The 26,817-nt window shown below is 39.2% G+C and overlaps 1 protein-coding gene across 3 annotated transcripts in view; it reads right to left on the bottom strand.

Moving 5' to 3' along the window:
- Positions 1–26,817, bottom strand: part of LOC125235428 (serine/threonine-protein kinase minibrain) — a 50,387-nt gene that overhangs the window by 5,810 nt on the left and 17,760 nt on the right. For 2 of the 3 annotated variants that reach the window (XM_048141988.1, XM_048141990.1), the window contains exons 2-9: positions 14,180–14,367; positions 13,148–13,295; positions 9,748–9,921; positions 8,985–9,097; positions 7,176–7,385; positions 2,878–2,966; positions 2,124–2,253; positions 1,526–1,661 (exon numbers count right to left, since the gene is read on the bottom strand). In XM_048141988.1, coding sequence (XP_047997945.1) covers positions 1,526–1,661; positions 2,124–2,253; positions 2,878–2,966; positions 7,176–7,385; positions 8,985–9,097; positions 9,748–9,921; positions 13,148–13,187 — 892 coding nt within the window. In that variant the 5' untranslated portion in view covers positions 13,188–13,295; positions 14,180–14,367. Of the gene's footprint in view, positions 1–623; positions 679–1,525; positions 1,662–2,123; positions 2,254–2,877; positions 2,967–7,175; positions 7,386–8,984; positions 9,098–9,747; positions 9,922–13,147; positions 13,296–14,179; positions 14,368–26,817 lie in introns of those variants that run through there. The other variant, XM_048141989.1, reaches the window with a different exon arrangement.

Genomic DNA, 26,817 nt, shown 5'->3' on the forward strand with positions numbered 1-26,817 from the left:
AAATAAATGAAACAGCATTGTGAATTCTATTCTGCTAGAAAATGAAAACACTTATACTTTGGAGGAATTTTAAATACAAGTCATAACTCAGAACTTCAGAAATATCTAAGTTATAATGAAATTTTATATTACAACTTGTAATTTAAAATTGCAACATAAAACAATGCAGTGGCAAACGGCTAGTCTATGGCCATGAGTAAGCCCGTTTAGAATTAAAAATAATGTTAGCATAGCAAGAGTAAAATTTGCTAATGTAGCAGATTTTATTCTTCAGCTGCAGGTCACAGAACCACTAGATGACGACTTTTAGAAACGGTCGTTTCTTATTGTACGTATTATGTCTATACAAAATCGTTTTAAATAATTGTACAAATGACGCACTGTAGGTACATTGTATCAAAATTATTTCTTCTCCTACGGATCAATTCATTTAACTGGAAAATGTAGGTATGCAACAACAATAAGTCATCATTCGTCAATTGTTGTGGTATCTGTGATGGCAGCGGCAAGCGTTCGGGCGCGTTCCTTGCGCCAGCGACAAGCCATGCGCATGCGGCATGTAGGAGCAGGAGCAGGAGCACGAGCACGGTAAGAGCAGAGTCACACCTGGCGGCGGCGGCTAGCGCTGCGCGGCGGCGGCGGCGCCGGCCCGCTCTAGTCATCGCGGGTCCGAGCCATCTGCCGCGAACACGTCTTCACATTATTCATGGGCGGACAGCGGGGACCTAGACGCTTCATCCGATCGGAGTGTCTCCGGTGGGATGAAATCTCTAGCGTCCCCCGGCTTCCGTTCGCCGGTAGAAAACCACTGTTACTTTATGAATGCTATCGGAAACGGGCCGCACCCGGTGTGCTTAGTCCGAAGGAAGTTTCGCTTGTGGAAATTATTCTTTTAATCGATCGATAAAGTTCCAGGTGTTTTGTCTGACGAAAGCTATTTGAATATCCGTGTGTGCGTGATGAGGTCGGTCGTCCGTCCGAGGTCACACACACATGAATGACAGACCCGCTTTGGTGAGACAAAATGTCTGTACTATTGAGACCTCAGAAGGGGATCATTGAGGAAGCCGACACCTGGGTTTAGGAAATATTACAAACATCGGAAAGAGAAGATATTCCATCTGTCGATTTAATATGAAATTTACGAAATTTACTTGCGTGTGACTAAATGATCATAAACCGTATAAAACCAGATGGAACATTAAAGTTAGTTCTTATGAAATGATTAAAGCATTTGATGTGTTAGCGGAACTCGACACAAGCTTAAGATGATCAATGTTAGGCTCAAAATGTACATAAACGTTTAATATTAAAACTGCTTTATCTTCGCTTTGAGATAATACAACACTCATTAAATTGCTCGGGCGTAAGACGATACCATTTGAATTTAATTTTTCCACGTTTATTGAAAGCAAGCTGTAGTTCTATTAGTGACGGTTGAGCTCCGTAGATATGTAAAGTGTCGTAAGCAAGTGGTATCGTCCGGCACTCGTTCACCGCGGGCTCGGCGGCAGGGGGGACTGACCGTGCTGGTGGTGCTGCTGCGCCTGCTGCGTGTTGGTGGCCTCGTCCGCGGTGCGTTTGAAGAAGTTGTGTTGCAGCGCGTAGTACGGCGTCACGCGCTGCTTGGGGTCGTACTCTAGCATACGGAGAATTAGATCCTGGAAATATTAGGGGAAATACTATATATATATTCAAATGTTTAGACGTTCAACATTTTTCAATGCCATTTTACTAAAAAGTGAATATAGATAAAGTATAAACAATGTTGACAAACTGTAGTTAGAAACGAAGAAATCTTCGTTAGTAAAGAAGTAAAAATTTTCGCAACATATTAATATTCTTAATGGCCTCTAAAGTCTACGCAGAGACCGTTAATTAAGTAACGTTATAGAGTTCCACGACGGACTCGAGGCATTCAGAATTGATGTCAAAAACGAAACGTTTCATTTAAATAGACACCGCCCTCGAGAACGAACCAACAATTTGGCGGTCCCGGTCGGCTCGGTTCCTCGGTCTTTCGATCGAGAGCGCACTCTCCCACCGCCGAACGATTCATACGATCGGGTGATCGATAGCGTCAGTGTCGGTAACGGTAAGAAGTGCACGGCGCTCACGCTCACCTTAAACTTAAGATAGTCTCCTACGGAGTGTCCGGGCTCGCCGCGCCGGCGCGCCGCGGGCCCGCCGCCCTCCACGCCCAGGATGTCGTGCAGCCGCCGCGTGCCCGCCGCGCGGTACTTCCTGTAACCACTGCGCGCCTTACTGTCGCCGCCCGTGCCACAAGAGCACACGGGGCTCCCCGAGAGTCACCGGCGAGGACGCCAGTATAGTACTGTTGACGGTAACCCGGCAGGTGGTCAGTGTCAAAACGTGACTCACTACGTCACTCGTGGACCATCAGGGAGCAAAAATAATAACGAGTTGACAAATAAAATAGCTATTGAAATTTTTCACTGAAATACCGGTTTGCGACAAACGTACAACGGGTCGATTCACAAGACCTGGCACGAATGGAATGAATGAGCGAGTGAATGATCTATGACAGTTACGATACGAATATACCTATGTATAGCGAGTGTCACTCATACAAAGGTTCTTGATTCCATTCGTGCCAGCTTTCATGAAACGACCTGTACCGAAAGTAAAAAGTGCATATTGAGGGCATATAGCATTATAATTGAAAGCTTTTATTTTGTAGGAAATGCGTAATTAATAATTTATTCGCTTTGAATAACTTTCATGTGTTCATAGACCTGATGAAAAATAGCATAATTTAAATCTAATGGAAGACAATCTTGAATCTATAGAATTTCAAATAATCTTAAAGTGTATATTCTAGACATCATTCGTTAAAAAGTCGGAATTGAAACATACCTCCCATCCTTCCCGTTGACTTTCTTCAAAACATAACCGCCACCTTCTGACGCCGGTAATTTGTCGAAGAATTTTCTGGTTTTATGAGCCTGAAAAAATATTGTTTTATTATGGTATGATTTATGTTATATTAAGCAAGATGTTTTGAAAATCAATCTGTTTTTCGATTGATCAAGTCATATTCAACAGAAGAAAAAAAAACGCGAATAATAAAGCATAGTTAACATAGTATTGGCACGCGTTTAGCGACGAATAAAAAAAATATATTTAAAAATTAAAAAAAACTGATAATCGCATCTTAATTTTAATACGTTGATAACTATATTAGAAATTTGGTTGATCTAACTTTTTGCGTTTGTAAGTTATTGATGATGGACGTTGACCGGCGAAAATGCACTGTGAACAAATACGTGAAAAATCCCCTTGGTCTGGGTCAATGATTGCTAAATTGTTGAATTTCCAGAAAACTACTAGGCAATAATTATTGCCCAAATCATTATTTCATTAAAGGACAATTAAATAATAGTGGCAAAATAATTCAAAATATCCACTCCTTGCGGTCCACACGGAATCAACAGACAAAAAAGATGGATGAAAATCTTGTTCAGAGGATGATGAATACTATTCTCAGAAAAGTCCGTATTTTTGTGCATAAACATACTGAATGATTGAAATATATGTGACACGCTATAAATTAATAAACGATCTTTTATATTCTGCAATAAAAATATTGTTTACTTTTTTCTTTTCATTTAAAAATTAAATTCCTCCCATCGCGTACCAATTCTAAATTAACTATGCTTTAGATACACCCCGCGTAAAGTCGATTTTTTTATAACCCCCATGAAGCTAAACGGCCATTGTAGCGCTAGGTCCTGGTGACTAGTAAGCTATCGCAGGTCTAACTTACTTGAACTAAAAGAAACGTCTGTGTGTGTGTTGGTGTCAAGTCAAATTTTTTTCAATCAAATTTTGTAAACAACATTTATTATTCCTTTTTACATAATTTATTTCTTGTATATTGCCTAAATTAACAGTGAAGTGCTAATATTTTGATAAAACTAATAAGTATCACGTACGCGACATCAACTCGAACATGAACTCTCAAAGTGACCCTCCTCCTGATGATTCTGTGCAATGCCCCCATTGCCCTCGAAAACTTAAGAAAAAGGGAATACTACGGCATATCCGATACGCCCACTCCGACGATCCACCTCCTGTAACTGTCCAGGCCATACAAAAAACTAAATTAGAGGAAGCATTTGGAGCTCCCTATCTTAATGGAAAAGGATTAATGACAGACATATGGCACAAACGCTGGAACAAAGTGTGCAGTCTGCAAGGCAAACATTATGACCTCCCTTCAAATATAGTAAGTAGAATATTTGTTCATAAACTTGCTGATGAAATTCAGTTACTTACAAAATCAGACTATCCTTCAGAACGCCTCCTTATCTTTGTTGCCGTCATGTTACAAAGAGACAGAAATGTCAAAAAAGCAAAAGATATCACCAGACAAATTGAACGACGCCAACGATTATGGGATGACGAAGAATTTGATATACTTATAACCGAAGCCACAAAAGCTGACTATTCACTTCGTAATTTCCATAATAGGAAAAATGTCAATAAAGGTGACGACGCCACAAAGATTTTCACGCGCCTTGTTCATAGTGGGAAAACTCGTGACGCCCTCAACTGGCTTCTAACGAAGGATAACAACAAAATTCTCAAACCTGAAGACGAAATTGACGAATCTGGTAAAACTGTCATGGATGCCTTGCTTGAAAAACATCCCCACGCAGTCAACCCCGACCCCAACCTTTTCACAACTCCAGGTGACCCCTCGGACTCGGATTTGCCCCCGCTTCTGGAAGTCGACATTACATGCGAACATGTGGAGTCAGTTGCCAGAAAACTACATGGTGGAGGAGGCCCGACAGGCAGTGCAGCCGAAAATTGGAAAGACTACCTATTACGATTCGGTGAGGCAAGTCAGCATTTGAGGACTTCCATAGCTCAACTAACTATGAAACTAAACAATAGTATTGTACCATGGAACCAAATACAAGCTTTAATGGCAAGCCGACTTGTGGCTCTAGACAAATCTCCTGGAGTGAGACCAATTGGCATTGGCGAATGCTTACGCAGGATCCTTTCGAAATGCATGATCTTGGCCTCCGGCTCTGAAGTTACCGAAGCCTGCGCACAAATGCAACTCTGTAGTGGATTAAGTTGTGGTATCGAAGGAGCCATACATGCTATGAATAACCTCTTTGAAAAGGAATGTCTACCTGGCTCTCAATGGGGTATGCTACTTGTTGACGCCAACAACGCCTTTAACTCTGTAAACCGACTTGCTCTTTGGCAAGCTAGAATTCACTGGCCCCACTGCGCTCGTTTCTTATACAATAAATACAATGGACATGCAGAACTTATTATCCGTGACTCCAATATGAAATTGTACAGCGAAGAAGGAGTAACCCAAGGTGACCCACTTGCCATGCCGTTATACGCCCTCGCAACACTCCCCATAATAAACCAACTTAAATCCGAACCATTAATTACCCAATGTTGGTATGCCGATGACTCCTCTGCTCAAGGAACCTTTAAAAACTTAAGACATTGGTGGGATAAACTTAGCCGATTAGGCCCTGCGTACGGTTACTTCCCTCAAGACACAAAGTACTACCTAATAGTAAATGACAACGACAAACAATCTGCGCAACAAATATTCAAAGGTGTTAATATTACCATAACAACAGGCACACGCTTTCTCGGTAGCTACATTGGTGAAGGTAAAGAAAACTTTGTAAACAATAGAATCGAAAATTGGATTTCTATAGTAGAAAAGCTCTCCCATATTTGCAAAGACTCACCACAAGCTGCCTACACCGTTCTCACTAAAGCTGCCCAATTCAAATGGACCTTCCTGCTAAGAGTATTAGAAAATGCTAATCTATCCTTTGAACCTCTAACAAACAATTTACGCACCAGCTTTCTACCAAACTTACTAGGTGGTGAGATATCTCTGCTAGAAGCAGACTTATTTTCTTTACCGGTACACAAAGGCGGTCTAGCCATTCCCGCACTTTCCAAAATGACAAACATAAATTACGAAACCTCCAAAAAAGGCTGTTCAACCCTCTCATCCGCCTTAATTGAAAATAATGTTTTGGACCTCGCTCAACATCACATGTCCCTCCGAAATGCAAGAAAGGAATGCTGGAAAAAGAAAAATTCTCAAGATGATATAATATTGGGCTCTATTTTGGAAAAAAATTCTCCTAACAAAAAACGAGCAGTCGAACGTTCAATTTTCATGAAAACTAAAACAAAATCATCCACTTGGCTCTCAGTGATCCCTACTAGAAAAGACCAATTTGACCTATCCCCACTTGAATTCAGAGATGCTCTGGCACTACGATACCACAGAATACCGGTCTCCATGCCCAAATCGTGTGATGGCTGCGGAAATGACAATTTTGACGTCGACCACGCTCTCTGTTGCAAAACTGGCGGATTAATTACGCGCCGTCACAACGAAATTAGAGACCTATTCTGTGAGCTTTGCCAGCACGCCTGGGGAAACTAGTAAAGGAGCCCGTCATCACGGAAGGCGACTGCGGACTTCGAGGAGACCTTTGCTGCCGCGGCGTTTGGGATGCACAGAGGGAGGCGTTATTTGATATCCGTGTCGTAGACACTGACGCTCCCTCTTAGGGACCGGCCACATCAAAGCGTCGCATGTCTCGGGGCGCGCAACGGACGTCTGCGCCACGCCGCTTCAGTGTAATTCAAAAAACGTCTCCTCCGTTCATTTTGTATAGGAAGGACGTAAGACGCGCCGCCAAGCGGCGGGGCGCGCGCCACGCCGCCGCCACGCCACCTGGGGCGCGTCTTACGTCCTTCCTATACAAAATGTACTGAGGAGACGTTTTTTGAATTACATTCAGGTGGCGTGGCGCGGACGTCCGTTGCGCGCCCCGAGACACGCAACGCTTAAGTGGGAACGCTGGCTTACATCTCACGTCCGGTAGCAACAATACTTCAATCCGCCGAAGAAGAAAAAAAAACGAAAATATCTGCTCCCTTGCGAAAAACGACATGTAACATTTACCCCCCTCGTAACATCCGTTGATGGTATCTTCGCACCTCAAATGTCTGCCTTTGTGAAACAGTGATTAATCTTGTTGCCTCCACTGAACATGGATCCGATCGAATGCACATCCATCAGAATGCAACCAAGTCAGACCCCCGATAAATAATAATCTTGTCTGAATGAAAGTCGAACATACCTGATCTAATAAGTGATCCGGCGGCATGCCCAGCACCTCAACGATCTTGTTCATCTGGTCAATCTCGTTGGCCCCGCTGAACAAAGGTTCGCCCGTATGCATCTCCACTAGTATACAGCCTAGCGACCACATGTCTATCGCTAGGTCGTAAGGTATGCCCAGTAGGACCTCCGGTGATCGGTAGAACCTTGACTGGATGTATTGGTATATCTGGAATGATACGAATTTATATTTGAGTAATGCACGCAACATATTTTACACGTATACACTTCTAATTAAAAACGTAATACAAATTGTTTGCTAATCGAAAGACTGTAATCAGCAAATTAGGTATGTGAAAAGCACTTTCGCTCTAAAATGTCAAAATTATTACTTTCGGGACCAATTTTGATTTGCATATAAATAGTCGTTTTATCGAATTCTGTTAATTTCAGTGTATAATTAGGTCCATTATAGGAAACAGCATAGCATATTTTAGTTTTTTGATTCGTATTTTTTTTCCCTAAATAACACCATATACCTGCGATAGATGTTACATCAATTGCTGCTGAGAAACGGGTTTTGGTGTGGTCGATATGAGATTGAGATTGACATACTTACTTAGTAGTACAGTTAATTGTAAAGCCCGTTTCTGAACAGCAATTGATGTAACATCTATCGCAGGTGTATGTTTTTTTTTAGAAAAAAAAATACTAATTTAAGAAAACTAACTTCAACAACAACAACAAACAATGAACAATGAAGCGAGGAAATATAATGTAAACTTAATAATTATATCGAACAATGAAGCGAGGAAATATAATAAATTTAACCTAAACCTGATTGTTGCCTCTTACGTCTGGCTTAGCTGGAGTGTTGGATTATATACTTTTTATTTCGAAAAAAAGGGATGAAGGGGTTGAAAAACAGCGATTTCTTAATTTTAAAAGATAAAAATCCCGACTGAACATCTTGATAACGGATAAGGATAGGGATAGGGATTGGGATAGCGGCGAAATACGGATACGGAACGGATAATATGATCATACGGATTTTTCCATATTTTACAATGTTTGCTTGAAGATAGTTAAATAAGCAAAAGAGTGTCCACCGGTTATGTTTATAAAGGTTTCCCCGTATATAGGCGCTGTTCGATGTGTAAAACATTTGCAAGCAAAAGAACTCGAAATAATCGCATCTAAGGATCCAAAGTGTCATAGCCGCGGGTAAAAGCTAGTAATGGAATAAATTGATTAGTTACAATTGTCCCCCAGTCGAGATTTACCCCCTGTACCTTACTGATTTCTAGAAGAACCATAGGAAAATAAATTATAGTTTTAACGTCAAGGTTCATTTACAATTCACGCTTCAAGTCAAAACAAGACATTAGTCGTACTAAATGCATTAATATATTGCGTCACTTTAGTGAATAACCTCTTTCGCAGTGCAAGCTACATTAACGTGGCCAAGACGCAGTACGCGATAACCTCAGAGTACGAGTACCGAATCACACGGCCTGTGTGTGATTTATCTTTGCAATTAGAATTTACTAGGGACACTGTAAATCGGGACTAATAGTTATTAGAAATGCGGTCGATGATAGATATTGCATATTAGGCTTTATTTTAAGGAAATAAAACTTAAAGGTCAGTGTAGGCTGAACGACATAATACCAGTGTGAATAGAAAGTGGGAAATAGAGGTTAAAAGTCGATTTCGGGAGCTAAAATAAATTCGAGATTTAATATTTCCATTTTGTACTCTGGATTCAGGATGAAATGCTTCTCTTTGTAAATCACAATGAATTTATCACTAATCTTAATGTACTCACCCTTTGGCCTAGTTGACACGAACTTCCGAAGTCTACTATCTTAATGGCTGACCTTTTAGGGTTGCATAATAGTATATTTTCGGGCTTAAGATCACAGTGAATTATATTTAGTTCTGAAAACGAAAACAAGGTTTGATTAGAGACTTATTATAATTTATTTTTAGGTACTTAAAAGTAATAATAAGTAGTGATAGTGGTGGTTGCATAACAACTGCGAACCAAGGAATTTATCATAGCTTCTTTTAGATATATTATTCGTATGCAGCGCAATTAATATATCCGGTGCTAAACTTTATACTCAGGTCTACATATTTAGATACTTAAGTAAGTGTAAACAAAATCTACACCCTCAAAAGTCTCCTTAAGCCCATTGAGGGTAAATGAAAACATTACACCACCAAATAAGAAGGTTAAAGACAGGTCGCTCAGTGACAAATCCTCTTGATTTTGTATTTGTTTGGATAACATAACCGACAAATGTTGGAGCGACCCGATACTGTGCTACTTGTTTTTTTTTAATACCTACGTCTATTAAACTTGCAAAGACTCTTTAAATTAAAGTCTAATGGTGCTCTTACATGGGCAACACAATGCGACAAACGGGCAACAAGTGCGTATGGAACAAACGCGGCAATGCTATGTAGATTGCTTGGAATTGTATTGCCCGTGTAAGATCACCATAATGCATCATTTTTATGTATTTTTCCCATTTAAGATTTTTTACATTTAACGTCATACAAATGAAAGTAGTATGTGTACTCACCAGGTTGACTAAGGAAGAGTAACGCTGTGCACAGCTGTTGCGCGAATTTCCGCGTGAGGTTGAGCGAGACACCGCGAAAGTTGGTGTTCCTTAGCAGGTCGTAAAGGTTGTACGAGAGTAGCTCGAATACTAGGCACAGGTGGTTCCGCCACATGAAGTGACGTTTCAGTTTCACTGGAAATTATAATTACACGCGTGTTAGATTAATTTGCGAATTGGAATCAACTTTGTTTGCAAACTTAAATAATCTGAGGACATATTTTAGAGCATGACTACTACTACTACTACTTTTATTACTTAAATTTATAATATTTATAATCGGCAAACGTGAGTTTCTAATATAACATAATTATGGTTTTCTGAAATGGCGTTCACTGGGGATTATATCTGCTGCTAATTTTATCACTTATCCACGTGGATAAAGCATCCGTCACGCTTTAGCAAGTATGTCAGTGTGAGAGTGACAGATGTCTTATCCACGTGAATAAGTGATAAAATTGGCAGCATGATACGCCGTAGTGTTGAGTTCCTCACTCGTGAGGCACCTCATTTGTACCACTCATATTGTTAATTTGTCGCAGTACTTCACACGGCAAAAATGTATTGCATCACACTTCAACTCACCGCACCTCATTTTACTCGCTTGTGACAGTCGCAACACAAACACCTCACGCCTCACAAAGCATTCACGTACTTCAAATGTCACAAAAACGTCAAAACTCATCATCCACACGCGCGCCTCGCGGCCCTCAAATACTCGCTCGCAACACAAACACCTCATTCCTCACAGATCATGCACATACTTCAAATGTCACAAAACGTCAAAAACTCATCATCCACTCGCGCGCCTCGCGGCAGACGCGGCCCTCAAACTCCGTCGCGAGAGTCGACACCTCAAATGAAGTGATCAACCACACGTTCAGTTATCGAACTACAGACCTTATGGCCGGGACAAAAGGTCCACCGATAAAATAAAATGTATCGTTTGACTCGTTTGTACCGGAAATCGCTTTGTACCGGAAAGACAGAAGAGGCACTGTGACAACAACACTTCAAAAATCCTTTCAAAGTGAAACAGATAGTTACGTTTACCATAAGAGGGAGTGAGACAGACACACGCGGGCTCCAAATTTGCCTCACCAAAAATACGTTACACATGACTCGAAAGAAAACAATCTTATGCGCCGCAAGTTTTCATACATTTTACGCCTTTTTGATCCCAGGATAGTTAACTTGCTCGCAAAAATCGCGCGAAAAATCAGACGATTTCGCGTGAACCACATCTTTTGTCTCTGTCGCATTTGTGAAGTCATGAATAAATGCAGCTGAGATGCAAAATGTTGTTTTTCGCGGCAGGTCTTCATTTTTGAATTTTTTGATAGCTATTATTGTGCTAACACATTGACCAGTATAACGTGATCTACCGCAGCAATAGAGTTTGTATGGCTATTGTTATGTGTAATCAGGGAGCTCTCTTAGACTGGACGTTGAAATGGTAACTCAAGTGTTTTGAATATTCGGAATACCAAGCATACCAACACAGAGGACCAACCACTGAGAAGATGCGTTTACGAAGCTTGCTTAAAAACAATTACAAGATTACTGACCGAAATATAATATAAATTATGTGAAGCATGGTAGTTTAATTAAGTATTTAATCAGTAATAGAAAGAATAATTCATTTCTTAATTCAATAGAATGATAAATAAATCCGACACGAAACGTAATTCACAGGCGGTTGACGTTGACAGTAATGACAGTTTACAGAAGAAAAGTTAGTTTGTACGTACTTAGTTGCATTAGCAATATTTGCATAAAGTTTAGTTTTGTCCTACAGTGATAATACTAATAAATGAGCCAAAATGTAATAATGGTGACAACTTTTACACAATCAAATATACCTGTGATTCTGCCTTAGTGTCATTTGTGTGCAAAAAAATAGTGAAACTGAACTGAAAAGACTTACCGGCGTCGCGAATGTTGATGGTGTTTTTAATTACTATCATATTGCTTTTAAAACACATGGAGTGGTAGGTTTGTTATTTTTATGTAAAAGTGGTACTAATTATAAAACAATACGAACTTTAGTTTGTTTTAAAACATGCAGTTTTATGGTAACTATGCTAATCAAAGTATGTTATTATTAAGCTGTTAATAATATGAAACCACTGTAATTTGTAGCAGTAATTTAAATGGAACAAACTGTAAATAATATTATTCAATGGCAAAATTAGACCCAGTTCCATAAAAACATCAAATTAAGTTGTTATGCAGGCCTCTATGACAGTCCTTGAAATATTTTTTAATTTTATCTATTTTCTCTTGTTAAATGTTCAAGTACTCATTATGACTAATGAAATTTAGTATGTATAAAGGATATTTACCTAGTACACAACTACACATACTAGTTTTTGTTGCCGATGGATTTTGTCAAACAGCCGATGCTAGAAATTATATATATATACAGATCAGTACCTCACCTCATTTGAAGTAAGACATTGTAACACCTCATTTTTGGAAATGAGGTACTCATACAAACTCATTTGAAATTGATGTCCTACCCATCACTAATACGCCGGCTGGCTCACTTCAAGCTTTCATGTTCCTGGCAACTCTGTGTCGGTGTTGCAATTTTTTATAAAAGCACTGTTCTTGCTTACGTAACAAAATCAATCCTACCAGCCAGCTTACGTAGGATATCAAGATATTTTTTTATTTATGAAATGACTGCACTCATATGTATGAAATGCTACTTTCTCATCAGTTTACAAAGAATCAAGAGAGCCTTTACTAGTTGGGGTGGTTAAAATATATTTGATTGTAAAATTATTGGTAAAACAGTATATAGAAGAGTCAATTTCAAGATGTTTATCTTTGTTTTTATTATTACATAACAAATTTTTAAGTCCGCAGTAAAACAAGCTTGTGCTGCGCAACTTTGTTTCTCGTAGCTCACAAAACTAGACATATTTACAGGTGCGACTTTTATTCCTGATGACCAGTTACAATGCCACAAAACAAATCACGTAGTCCCGCAATTTAATCACTTTGAGGAGCAAGAACCATTTACAATCAGCTTACAATAAACGTCTGTATAGTAAGTATCGAAGCTGAGCTTTCATGTTATTAACCGAAACAGTGTTCTTAAGACGTTGAGTACCTACTCATACTTACTACGTACTAGCTCATTATACAAGAAGCTTAGATGTTTTATTGAAAGAGTTTATTGAACATTATGAGAGTCAGTTATTTATTTTAGTTGTTCAAAACTTGAATTCCAGTCTTCGGGTATATATATTCATGGCAGTTAACAAATTAATGCACGCACCACTTTTTAATAATCCATCCAAACTTACCATATTTCATACAATACAATAAAAGGAATATTTAAGCAACTCACCTATATAATACTTATTTTCAGCATCTGCTCTGTTCATCATTTCTAGTAACTTGACTTCTATTTGTGCCTGATTTAGGAAGGGTTTCTTATTTTTAATTATTTTAATCGCTACTTGACACTGCTCCTCGTGATCATACGCTTTCACAACCTGAAATATAAAATAATTTTTTTTTAGCTGTATAGAAGCAATGTCATAGGCGTTGCAAACTTGCTTTTACAAACGCTTTGGATCGATTACCAGTTTGCGTATACGGATCCTAACAGGGATAAGTCTCCAATGGGACTCTCTCCATAGAAAGTCTCCATAGATAGTGCTTAGAAAACTTTAGGTGGGCAATAATTGGCATTTATGTCCTGACTCAGTCGTTGGTCCCCCAGCTGTAATTATATGTACGGAACCTCCTCACGATGTTTGTATGTGTGATGCAAGCGGTAACTTGAAAGCGTTTTAAATGAAAACAATGAAGGTGATTTATTAGAGGATAACTCGGACTCCTTTTTGAGAGACTGGCCAGCTGCTTTACCGCAGCTGCTTACGAGGTTGCTTTTTAGCTGGTTTACCAGGACGATTATGTTGAAATGGTCTCTCAAAGAGATGTTGGGAGACCATTGCTTCGCTTCAAAGACTGCGCCAAGATGGACATGGCAGCCTTTAAAATCGACTACCAAAACTGGGAGAAGCTTGCGGAGAAGCGAACGGAATGGCGAAAGTGCGTTGGAGATGGTCGCAACTTCGGCAATGAGACCTGGTTTGCGGCACTTGCTGACAAAAGGGAAAGAAGACACTATAGCGGAACGTCGCAATCGGTTGCAAGCTTTCCTTGTCAGCTAATATGTAGCAAAATATGTCGCTCTCGCATAGGTCTCTTAAGCCATCAAAAGCGATGTCTCTCGGACATTGCACCATAAATCGTCTGAAATAGACGCTAAGGCCAGTAATAGTACCAGGACGAATGGAAGAGGGGGAGGGAGGGCCTTTGCCCAACAGGGAGACACAAATGGTTCGTAATAATAATGAGTTAGAGGACTCACCTGTCCAAAAGATCCCTTCCCTATGGGTGAGGAGATCTCATACCGGTCGAGGAACTTCTCGCCCTGTTTGATGATGTAGTCGTGGTTGTCGTCGTCGTACCCGTCGTTGTACAACTTCCGCTCCTTCTTGTGCGAGCCATCCTCGCCCAGGTACTGTTGCGCTCTCCGCTTCTTTTTGCGTAGTATACCTGAAGACAATAACAAATATTTTTATGAATGTAATTAGCAAAATTGTATTGAAACTACACAGTAGGTAGTACGAAAAGAGACGAGTTTAAAACAAATAAGTGTGAGAAGTTCAACAAATAAACAAAAAGGAATTTCCCGCCTTTAGTATATAGATATATTGTATTTTACAGTTTATAGCCCAAGTTCAGCAAAATATGAAACTGCAAACAGGCTACTTGGTTAAGTGCTTAATTTGCCTATTAAGACAAATTTCCTTTAAAAGCAAAGCAAGATCCGGTTTGCCTAAAAGAAAGGTCAAATTAGTATAATTTAGTAATCATACAAGACAATCGACCTACGTCAGTATTAAATAATGGCAAATAGCATACTTTTCATTTCTTGTGACGTGTCGTCGCTTCTAAGAGGCAGTTTTTATCGTATAATTAGTAGAACTAATTAAGTAGCGTAAGCGTAGTGGCGTTCTAGATCTACGATTACGAATGTAGTTGAAGCCATTGTTGTCTCGGAATCTGAGCAGTTTTGGAAAAAAAAACAAAAAAAATGTCGGGAAAGGTCATAAACGTATCCATCATTCAACAAACACTGCGTTACATGAAATAAAACATTATTATACTAAGTACGTGCATTGAGAAAATATTGTATGTATCCACCGTTTAAAGGTTTGTCCTAAGGCTCTACAATGTACTCCATTTACAACATTTCATGTTTTTGAGTACTACTTTTTATTATTCGGTTTGAAAGAACTCAATAATAAAAGAGACACGTATTTTTTTATTTAAAAAAAACTGCTATTTTAATGCGAGAATCCCTTTTTATTACAAACTTCGAGCAGAAAGAGCGTAAGTTACAAACGTCAAGACTCAACTTAATGACGTCACATGTGTTGTTTCATACACCTAAGAAAACAAGAAAATCATTCCTAAAAAAGTTTATTCAGATTAAACAGTCCGAGATGTCTGACTGTCAAGTGTCACTTGTCAACAAATATTAAATAACTACGAGCTATGGAATGTAGAAGTATAAGGCAGCGTTCCCACTTATGCGTCGCGTGTCTCGGGGCGCGCAAAGGGCGTCCGCGCCACGCCACCTGAGTGTAATTCAAAAAGCGTCTCCTCAGTACATTTTGTATAGGAAGGACGTAAGGCGCGCCGCCAAGCGGCGCGGCGCGCGCCCCGCCGCCGCCACGCCACCTGGGGCGCGTCTTACGTCTTTCCTATACAAAATGTACTGAGGAGGCGTTTTTTGAATTACACTGAAGCGGCGTGGCGCGGACGCCCGTTGCGCGCCCCGAGACACGCGACGCTCTGGTGTGGCCGGTCACTTAGGAATGAAATCTGTCAAAGTACCTCTAGAACAGTCGAAAAATGACGTGTCAAACCCTTATGTAGCTGCAATTGCAGCACCACCTGTCTATGGTTTTATATGTGCACTTCTGATACTTAAAGCTTTAGCTCCTTACCTCTAATCTCCACACTACGACCGGTGATAAATGTTACAGTCAAACTCAAGTGGCATCCCTACCGAAAGATTTTTTTGGTTATAGTGGCAGCTATGGAGATTATAGGTAGTGGCAGCTCTGTACAGTCTGAATCAACTACGTAACGTCGCTTTCCCTTTAAACTATTTTTAGGACTTTTTTACTAAGAATATGGAAAAAAATATTAAAAAATATATTTTTGTGATCTACAAGCGTATATCTCGATTTAGGGACATTGAAAAATTTGAAACGTTGTAAATTACAATAAAAAAATCATCATATGCGTTATAGGAAATGACAGAGTAGCCGAGAGCGGGAATTCGGCTGACGGACGTTGACCCAAATACGCGTTTGACATTGATCGACGACGCGTCGCGATATGCTTATATAATGATCCTATGTTCGTACCGCACGAATTTAGGTCTACGAAGTTCATTGCTACAGTTTGTATAAAATATAAACAAATACGGTTCCCACTTTGACGTTCTTCGTATTAAATTATTATTTTGTTAGCATCAAAAACTTTAGAATTTAAAAAACAATTTTCGAATAGTGTTAAAAGTAAAAGATTTTATCAAAAACCTCGTTTTACGTCAAGTGAACATTGACTTGTCACCGCGTCATATGACTTATAAGTACACAATATCAGGTATTGATTGACAATTGGCCACCTAGCAACAAGGCAATCATTCATTGGCAATTACATAGTATTCACGGTGTGACGGTGCGGAAGTGTCGCATATCGCCGCGGCCAAACGATAACCCCAATTTCTGCTTGCGACCTACATATTACAGTGAATTTTACAGGCGGGCGGCCGGCAACGGCGAGGCTTCGCTACATAGCCGCAGCACACCTCCCCGTTCCGGCTCACGCGTCTGTTTGTTTGCCGATGTTAAGCCAATCGCGCGGACATGCCATGCGACATTCTATTCAGGTAAAGCTATACGGTGTGAAAAATATAGGAACTTCGTTGGCTTCTTTGACATTCGATAGCGTGAAGTTTCAAGAGATACAATTTCGGCGTTGCCGAAGTGTGAGGTTGGATATTTGGCGAGGTATGAACAGGGTTGGGAGGGATCATCTGTCATATTTTGGAATCATGGCTAGAGTCGGAGAGAAATCATCGCGGTCGCGAGTGGTGAGTGGTGAGTCAGGCCAGTGACCGCGGCACGTGGCCGCGAGATGAGCGCGTCGGGCCGGGGAGAGACGGCGCGCGGCGGCTGTCATTGATTTTCCCCGTTTTCCCCCTACCCCGAGCCTGTTCCCCTCCCCTTCGCGTCTCACCCACTTCCAGCGCCCGATAACGAGGTTAACGGGCGACGTGAGCGTCTCCTAAACTTTAATTATACCCGTACACCCGTCGTGCATGTTTAACCCGGCCTCTATTCAACGTTTTGTTTGCTGCACACCTGATAGCGGGACGTGATCCACTATTTCGGTACAGTTAACTACCTAATGAACGAAGCCGGAGATGGGAACTCGGAGCGTAACTCGCGCCGCCAACTTGTGTTGCGATCGCTGCGGCCAAGCTCACATCGAATGCACTAACAACGTCTCATCTCGACGCATAAGCGCACAGCTCCGAGTGACTTACTCATTGTGCTCTCAATGCGAATCTCATTTTTTTTGTCGCAAACTTTAAAAAATACGCTGAAAGTCACGTAAACTCCAGTTTATGTAATAAACGAGTATGTTTTCAGGAATGGGCTGAGAGATATGAGACATAATTTTAAAGGTTAAAGTGTCGGAATAATATATGTTACGTTTGACAAACGAGCCGTGTCACTAGGAGTTATTCTTTGTAAACAAATATGTAGAGACTGAAATAAAACATGTGAACGGCACGCTCGGTGAACTAGTTTCAGGCAGAAACGCGTGGGCGGTGGGGCCTGTTCCCAGATAATTGCAAATCGCCTCTTATACAAGACGGAGCCAACAAATAGAGAAACGTCCTACGCTTTATCCGCTGCCTACACGTAACTTTATTACGAACACTGTTGGATTTAACAAGTTTATGATCGTAAAGGGCATTCTTCCTGACTAAAGAATTAACTTCATTTGCGCCATGCATTATTGGTTTTTCATTCATATTTACCTAATACATTTATTGTTTTATAAAAAAAGTTCACCCGGAAGGGTAAGGGCGGTTTAAGACTAACGTTCTATATGAGAGCACACACATATCCAAACAAAAATACCTGTACTCTATACTTACGCTGTCTGGTGACGGGTTAAGAATTTCGCCACCCCTTTTCCTCCCGTATGTGTCGTAGAAGTCGGCTGGGGGATATGGATTCCATTGTGGCGTGTGCGATAGGCTTAGCAACCCGTCAAAGTAATATCACAATTTGGTTTTTTTTCAGACCTTTTATTGATAAGAATGGCACTAAAACTTGAGCAGTTTCATGGGCTCTACCTATCCCTTTTGGGAGCTTTCCCTGTATTGGCGTGTGTTCATGTTTAACTTAAGCGCGTGTGATTTTGTAACGCCGAATCTTCAGTATATCAAAAATACGCTAGTGTGAAACCGTCCTAAAGAACAAAAAGCTCAAAACAAACAAATATGAAATAAATATCTCAATAATCAAAATAAATGATAAGTACAAATTTGCCTTAAATTCATAGAGTCAAGTAGGTTAACAATTATTACCTGTTTGCCCAGTTCGACTGGTAACAAATGAATTTGATTAGGATTATGAATGAAGTATACCTACCGGCACGTCATCGCCGCCGAGTCCTCCGCGTGGGCAGAACAGCTTCCACCACGGATTTACGGCGTCGGAAGACTTGGAAGCGATAAGCTTGTTATTTTATTGAGAATGTTTAGGGCCGTGGTCCAAGCATTTTAGGCTGAACATACGCCTTCATGTGTCGGAAGTATTGGAACAGAATCATCCTATTAGTGTAGAACGCCTACTAAACATTAGCTGAAGACACCAAACCAAAGTAATGATGTGATTGTTTTCTACTTTTAAGGTTCACTGTGCATGCAGTCTGTACGAGTACATAAACAAAGGTTGCGCGGGGTTGATCGGGCCTTATCGGGTTTGTGGCGCTTTCTATCCCCTACCTACTTTTATATTTTATGACCAATATGACCACAAACATGGACCGTTATTGTAATATTTTTATTTTTTGTTATAAAGTTAAAGACCTAAGCCTCGTGGGTGGGAGCACTCAAATGAATATGTATACATATTTTTTTAATTTTCACGGACGGACCGGCAAACTTAACAAAACTACGAGGGTTTCGTTACTGCCATTTTGGCTTCGGAACAGGAGAGTTTTAAATCCACACTAATATACTAATATAATAATACTAATATACTAATTATACTAATTATACTAATATACTAATATACTAATATATACTAATTATACTAATTATACTAATATACTAATATATACTAATTATACTAATTATACTAATATACTATATATACTAATTACTAATTACTAATATTACTAATTACTAATCCATACTAATATTATAAATGCGAAAGTAACTCTGTCTGTCTGTCTGTCTGTTACGCTTTCCCGCTTAAACCACGCAACCGATTTTGATGAAATTTGGAACAGACAATCTTTAGACCCTGAGACAGAACATAGCCTACTTTTTATTTCGAAAAAAAGGGATGAAGGGGTTGAAAGAGAGGTTGAAAGTTTGTATGGGATTTCTTAATTTTAAAAGATAAAACCATGAAACTTTATATTTTAGCACTTGAGGAGTGTCTTTTCAAAAGGTCTTATTTCCATTTTTTCTTTTTTTTTAACTATGAATGCAGTTTTTTTTAGTTTAGAAAATTACGTGTTGTTTTGAGATTAAAGCTCGAAAAGTCTCGCCCTGATCTTTAAAAAAAAGAGTAACATCAAAGTTTAGAACACATTTTGAAAAATGTGTAATGATTATTTATGTGGATAAACCAATGTATGTAGTACAACAACATTGATATCAACTAACTTAATACAAAATCCAAAAATTAAATAAAACTATTTTAAAATAATAACGTTTACGCTACGAGGCCACAACAAAAGGGCTTAATTCCCAAAAGTTCGCATCAAAAGTGCTTAATTCTCAAAAACATATGGTAATTAAATATTTATTTAGGTACACATGTTACGTTTGATGTAATCATAGCATTAACGTCAACTTACAATATTACAATTTTGCAAATTCAATATTAATTTCAAAATCAATACCGTGGAATTATGAGGCCTTACTCCTAAAGACGAGCGTTTTTTGCAAAATAGAACCTTTTTCATTCAAAATTATAAAGAAACTATAAATGATTATTAAAAAAATGATAATGTTCCTAAAAGTACATATCTTAAGCTAGAAAGTCAATTGGTACTACTTTAAAATATGTCTTTTTATACTTCCGAAAAATCAGGTTTTTCGGAAGACGTTTTCAAATTTCGTAGTGGAATAGCTCGTTTAGAATCGTGATTGTGCTGTTAAAAATGTTATTTGGGGTAATAAATGATCACAATCCTATTTGTTATATCCTGTACGAGTTAGCTAATACTTTGACATTTTAAGATTTACTTGAAATGGTGGATAAATAACCTTCCGTATCCTCCCCATTTTTTCGATAAAAAGAGGTTTACATTATGTATTTTTCCTGCGATTCCTGCATTTTTTGTAACTCTTAAATAATATTATCCTAAACTAGAACTTCTTATTGACCTATAAAAAAAAATCATACATATAAGACATACCTTTCTGTCGATAGATATGTTTTTAAAACACCTAAAATTCGAATAAAAGACACTGTGCTAACGCGAGCCCGCTCAGTCTGCGCCGAGCGCTCGAAGACAACGGACCTGCGTTTGATCGTCCGGCGCACCTAGCTTTCGTAAGCAGCGCGATAGTTCCGAGAAGTGCCGTAAACTGCGACTAAACAAATCTTGATCCTTTTTACACCTTATGCAATTTTAGCATTCGACATGCTTTTCATATGATTTTGGATTTTAAGTTATACGTGAAGTTTGTTGAGAGTTTGAATTATTATTATATTTTGGGACCAGGATGAGGTTCTGGTTCTCATGATGATGGAGTCAGGCAAGAGATGTTCAACAGAACTGCTATTCTACTTATCATAACTCCACCATGTTTGGGCTCATTAGATTTGGGCTGATGAGCACCATCGATCTAGATGAGGTCCAAGGTCTCATGATGGAGTCAGGAGGTGGTCAACAGAACTGCTATTCTCCTCATCATAACCCCATCATGTTCGGGCTCATTAGATTTGGGCTGACGAACACCATCGAACTAGACGAGGTCCAAGTTCTCATGATGGAGTCAGGAGGTGGTCAACAGAACTGCTATTCTCCTCATCATAACCCCATCATGTTTGGGCTCATTAGATTTGGGCTGACGAGCACCATCGAACTAGATGAGGTCCAGGGTCTCATGATGGAGTCAGGAGGTGGTCAACAGAACTGCTATTCTCCTCATCATAACCCCATCATGTTTGGGCTCATTAGATTTGGGCTGACGAGCACCATCGAACTAGATGAGGTCCAAGGTCTCATGACGGGGTCAGGAGGTGGCCAACAGAACTGCTATTCTCCTCATCATAACCCCATCATGTTCGGGCTCATTAGATTTGGGCTGACGAGCACCATCGAACTAGATGAGGTCCAAGGTCTCATGATGGAGTCAGGAGGTGGTCAACAGAACTGCTATTCTCCTCATCATAACCCCATCATGTTTGGGCTCATTAGATTTGGGCTGACGAGCACCATCGAACTAGATGAGGTCCAGGGTCTCATGATGGAGTCAGGAGGTGGCCAACAGAACTGCTATTCTCCTCATCATAACCCCATCATGTTCGGGCTCATTAGATTTGGGCTGACGAACACCATCGAACTAGACGAGGTCCAAGTTCTCATGATGGAGTCAGGAGGTGGTCAACAGAACTGCTATTCTCCTCATCATAACCCCATCATGTTTGGGCTCATTATAAATATGTGGAAGGTCGTTAATAATAATAAATGTTTTATTAGGGTACCCCTACATGTAAAGAGGGGACAGATATTTTTTTTTATCTACTACTTTTTTTTTATCTGTATTCATATACATTCAATAATATTTTTTTTTAATCGGTCCAGTAACAACGGAGATATCGAGGAACAAAGATAAAAAAATAAAAAAAAAAATAAACATACAGACGAATTGAGAACCTCGCCTCAAATCTCTCAGATTTGAGCCGACGGTTAAAAAGTGACACATCATGAGCAGTTCCAATGCACCAAATGTCACTGTTCTGGACGTAAGTGCATGCTGTTCTTATAAAAATATGAAAGTCACTATAACTGTGATAATTTCCGAAAATATTAATATTATCAAAAAACGATCTTAGTAAACCCTTAGACTTATATTGACCGGGATATAGACCGTGATTACCTTTTTGATTTTTGTCGAGCTCCCGATATTTCGACGCAGTTGCATGCATCATGATCACGGAAAACTGACGAAGGCGGGTGGATGTTAAAGTTGTATAGACAGCGCGCGATCTACCCTCCTTCGCGCGCATTTGCTGCGTTCACTTTCAGCGTTACCACTGGTCGCGTTCACACTCGATGGTCTTTCCAAACACACTAGGTACACTCACAGTGTCACTACGTTTGTTCAATTCTGACTTCACCGGCCAAAGAAGCCATTCAGAGAAGCCATTGAGATTCACAAATATAAAAATTTCAATCGTGAGGATGGCTTCAAACTATCTAATGTATGGAATCCAGTGATCTGTTTGTGTAAAAAACCGGTGAAGTCAGAATTGAACAAACATAGTGACACTGTGAGTGTAGTGTGTTTGGACAGACCATCGAGTGTGAACGCGACCAGTGGTAACGCTGAAAGTGAACGCAGCCGACGCGCGCGAAGGAGGGTAGATCGCGCGCTGTCTATACAACTTTAACATCCACCCGCCTTTGTCAGTTTTCCGTGATCATGATGCATGCAACTGCGTCGAAATATCGGGAGCTCGACAAAAATCAAAAAGGTAATCACGGTCTATATCCCGGTCAATATAAGTCTAATGAAAATAACCGTGAATCATTCAAAACTCTTAGTAAACCCTTATTCATTTTTAAATACCTATCCAAAAATATATCACACGTTGGGGTTGGAATGAAAAAAAAAATCAGCCCCCACTTTACATGTAGGGGGGGGGGGGGGGGTACCCTAATAAAACATTTTTTCCATTTTTTATTTTTGCACTTTGTTGACGTGATTGATATACATATTGTTACTAAATTTCAGCTTTCTAGTGCTTACGGCTACTGAGATTATCCGCGGACGGACGGACGGACGGACGGACGGACGGACGGACGGACGGACGGATGGACAGACAGACATGGCGAAACTATAAGAGTTCCTAGTTGACTACGGAACCCTAAAAACAGAAATCACTATTAAACTATTCTCTAATTTCAAGTTCCTAACTAAAATTTTCCTAATAAAAAAAAACAAATTGATCCCGCTACAAACTTTCACCCCCTTTTTCCTCTACTAGGGGTGTAAATTTTCATAATCGATTCTTATCTCTTCGAAATTTTGTTAATGTAATCTATACAAATTTCGACTTTCTAGCTTTCGTAGTTTCGGCTCAGCGGTGTTGGTTGTTGAATCAATCAATTAGGAAACCTGAATTTATATATGTACATGTAGACTAATACTATACTTTTACTACATTCATATACCTTATTTACTACTACCATACCATGAATATGAAATTAAATAAAGAGTCCCCATATAAAATTTAAAATTATGTTATTAGCAATTTAATTCAAAACTATCAAGATTATTCGTGTCTGCGTTGAAACGCGCGTTGAGTTGCCGGTGCTCGCGTACCGAGCGCTAACGCCATCTATCGATGGCCGTTTCGTTTATGTTTTTCTCGATTTCCCAAAAAAAGTTCGAAGTGGAAATAAACCCTTTTGAAAAGACACTCCTCACTTGATAAAAAAAAATAAAAAAAAATACGTTTATTACCATAACACAAAAAGAGTACAGCAATGGAATAAAAAAGAAATCATTGAACATCTTGATAACGGATAGGGATAGGGATTGGGATAGGGATAGGGATAGGGATAGGGATAGCGATAGGGATAGCGATAGAGATAGCGATAGAGATAGCGATACGGATACGGATACGGATAATATGGGTATCGTTAGAGGGATACGGATAATCGGTCGGCGGTCTCTTACAATAAATGTGCTCTAAGACGATCGTTGTTTGCTTGCTTGAAGATTACGTTTGCGATAAGTATAAGCAAAATGTAAAAAATTTTAAGGGATAATAGAAAAAAGTACTTTTTACCCACCGATCATAGTGTCGAAATACTATGTGGGATGTTTATAAAGGTTTCCCCAGCGTATATAGAATTACCTACGCTGTGGTCGATGTGTAATATTTCTACAATCATTGCAAGCAAAAGTATTATGTGCAATCGAAATAATCGCAGATAAATATACCTACAGAGAAACCTAAGGATCCAAATGAAAATCTTAATGAATACTTTTATTACGCGGGCGAAGCCGCGGGTAAAAGCTAGTATTACAAATAATTTCAGTGACAAGAGGACAGGGTGGTGGGTGACCACTGGCCACGTGCTGTTGTTTAGTACATATTAAGCACTTTACACCTGCAAGTGTAATTATACAAGCTATAAATAACCTGCATTTAAATGGAACTAGCTACATTTTTTTCTTATAAAGCTCTACTACTCGGTCGTTCAGATGCACTCTTGGAGTGATAACAGTCAAATACCCATGTCAAATGGAAATAGTACTCAAATGTACTATTAACGCTGTTATTATATAACTATTGTTATTCTAATTGACGCCCCAAACAGACTGACATCAGAGAGCAGAAGACTCAGAAGAGCCCAATCTCAAGGGCTAGCTGGCTAGGTAGGTCTAGCAACCACTTAGGGGGTTCCACTAAACTAACCTCTTGCTGTCTATAACATCAGATTAGGCCATTGAGCTAATGTTATTGGGAATCTAATCGTTGTTTTGTTCTTTATCTCTTGTTTATTCGTAGCATAAGAAAAACACTACGCGACATTGACGTCTCCTTATACACCCTGTTTTTTAAAATTCCGTTAACTTTAAGGGATGATTCTTTAGATCAAATATAATTAATTTCTCTAAGAAACTAGCGTCTAAACTCTTACGGTTATATCGAGTTATTAAAAAAATAAAAATAATTACTGAACACGTGTGTGACGGCCTTTACTACTTCCCAATGTTATTTGTTTTGACATGTGCCGTCAATCACTTGACCCTAACTTGAATATTATTCTTAAGGGTCTCTCACACTAATTTATTCATTTATTATGTATGAAAACGATTAAAAATTTTTTTTGCGAATTAAACTAAAAGTGATATACAGGGTGGTTTCTGATAACGAACCTAACAACGTGTAGAATTGAACGGAAAACAAAAAAACACGGTGTAGATATTTTGCAAAAATAAATTATGGCATATACGACAATTATATATCACACAAATTAGTTATTTTAGTAATAAACATTTTTTCACGTGTATATCAATAAGGTGGCTACTGGCTAGGATAATACCGCCCAGATTGTTTTGTCTTTCCTGTCCTAAAATAACGAAGAACCGTTGAAAATAATCAATTCTTAATCCCTAAATAGCTGTAAGTACTTAAGTCTTAATTAGTCTAATGATCGCGTTACGGCTATATTTAAACACCATTTGAAAGATCTTTATGAAAATCCCTTAAAAATAAACTGTTGTTTCGGTGGCTAAATTAAGGCAAGAGGCGTGACCCAGAACACAATTCGGATACCTGTGACACAGTAAATTGCTATCTCAATCACGACTAATGCAGAGAAGACAACGACATTAGCAAGGCACGCGATTGGTTGAATGACCTTTAGACGGCTATTTATATTCTGAATTCGTCTGATTGGATGTCATTTGTATTGGATTTTTAACCTCTAAGAGCCACTGATTTTGGATTCGAAGAATTTCAAATATTCATGAGAATATTGCGCGCTGGAGTCGGTCTTATGTGGTAAGTTTATTTAGATTGGGTTTGTCTAGACAGAGCCAGTTTTAAACGAGGTTGCTTTAGACGTAACTGCAATCTTTCTAGCACATCTAGCAGTCTGTCTCATTACCTCCTGGGATTGGCAGATGCCTTTTAGTTTATGCCGCGGTAATCTTTCTTTTTGTGCAACGTTAAACCGTTATGGGGCGGCATTGGCTGGGCCGAATTTAAATAAATATTTTATTTGCACGTGCTTATTTTCCATGGATGCTTGCTCAGATTCACGGCGAGAATCATAACTTGGCAAATGAAACAAAATGTACAATGAAAGTAAAAACCACCCTTTATGCACATGAGTGGGAATTTAATTTAATACAAGAATTCTACTCTACTGACATCTATCTATTAGAGTCCAAATTCCAACAAATTGTGTAAATGCCATATGCGGTATAAGGTTAATTACATTTTCTATCAAACTAGATCAATCACGGAAAAAATAAATTTTAACAATACTACCAGAACGTTTAGTAAAATAGATTTATCGTAACTGATACTACAATCTCGTAAGAAAAACAACTGTATTGTTACGTTTACTATATCTTGAATTCAATAGAACTAAGCAAACATTAATATGCACTAAACAGTTCTGTTTGAATTACATATACGAGAACTCTAGTTTTTTAGGGTTCCGTAGCCAAAATGGCAAAAACGGAACCCTTATAGTTTCGTCATGTCCGTCTGTCCGTCTGTCCGTCTGTCCGTCTGTCCGTCTGTCACAGCCGATTTACTCGGAAACTATAAGTACTACAGTGATGAAATTTGATGGGAATATGTGTTGTATGAACCGCTACAAAATTATGACACTAAATAGTAAAAAAAAAGAATTGGGGGTGGGGCCCCCATACATGTAACTGAGGGATGAAAATTTTTTTTTTCGATGTAC

The sequence above is a fragment of the Leguminivora glycinivorella genome, chromosome 17 (genome assembly GCF_023078275.1).
Source record: "Leguminivora glycinivorella isolate SPB_JAAS2020 chromosome 17, LegGlyc_1.1, whole genome shotgun sequence".
Lineage (NCBI taxonomy): Eukaryota > Metazoa > Arthropoda > Insecta > Lepidoptera > Tortricidae > Leguminivora > Leguminivora glycinivorella.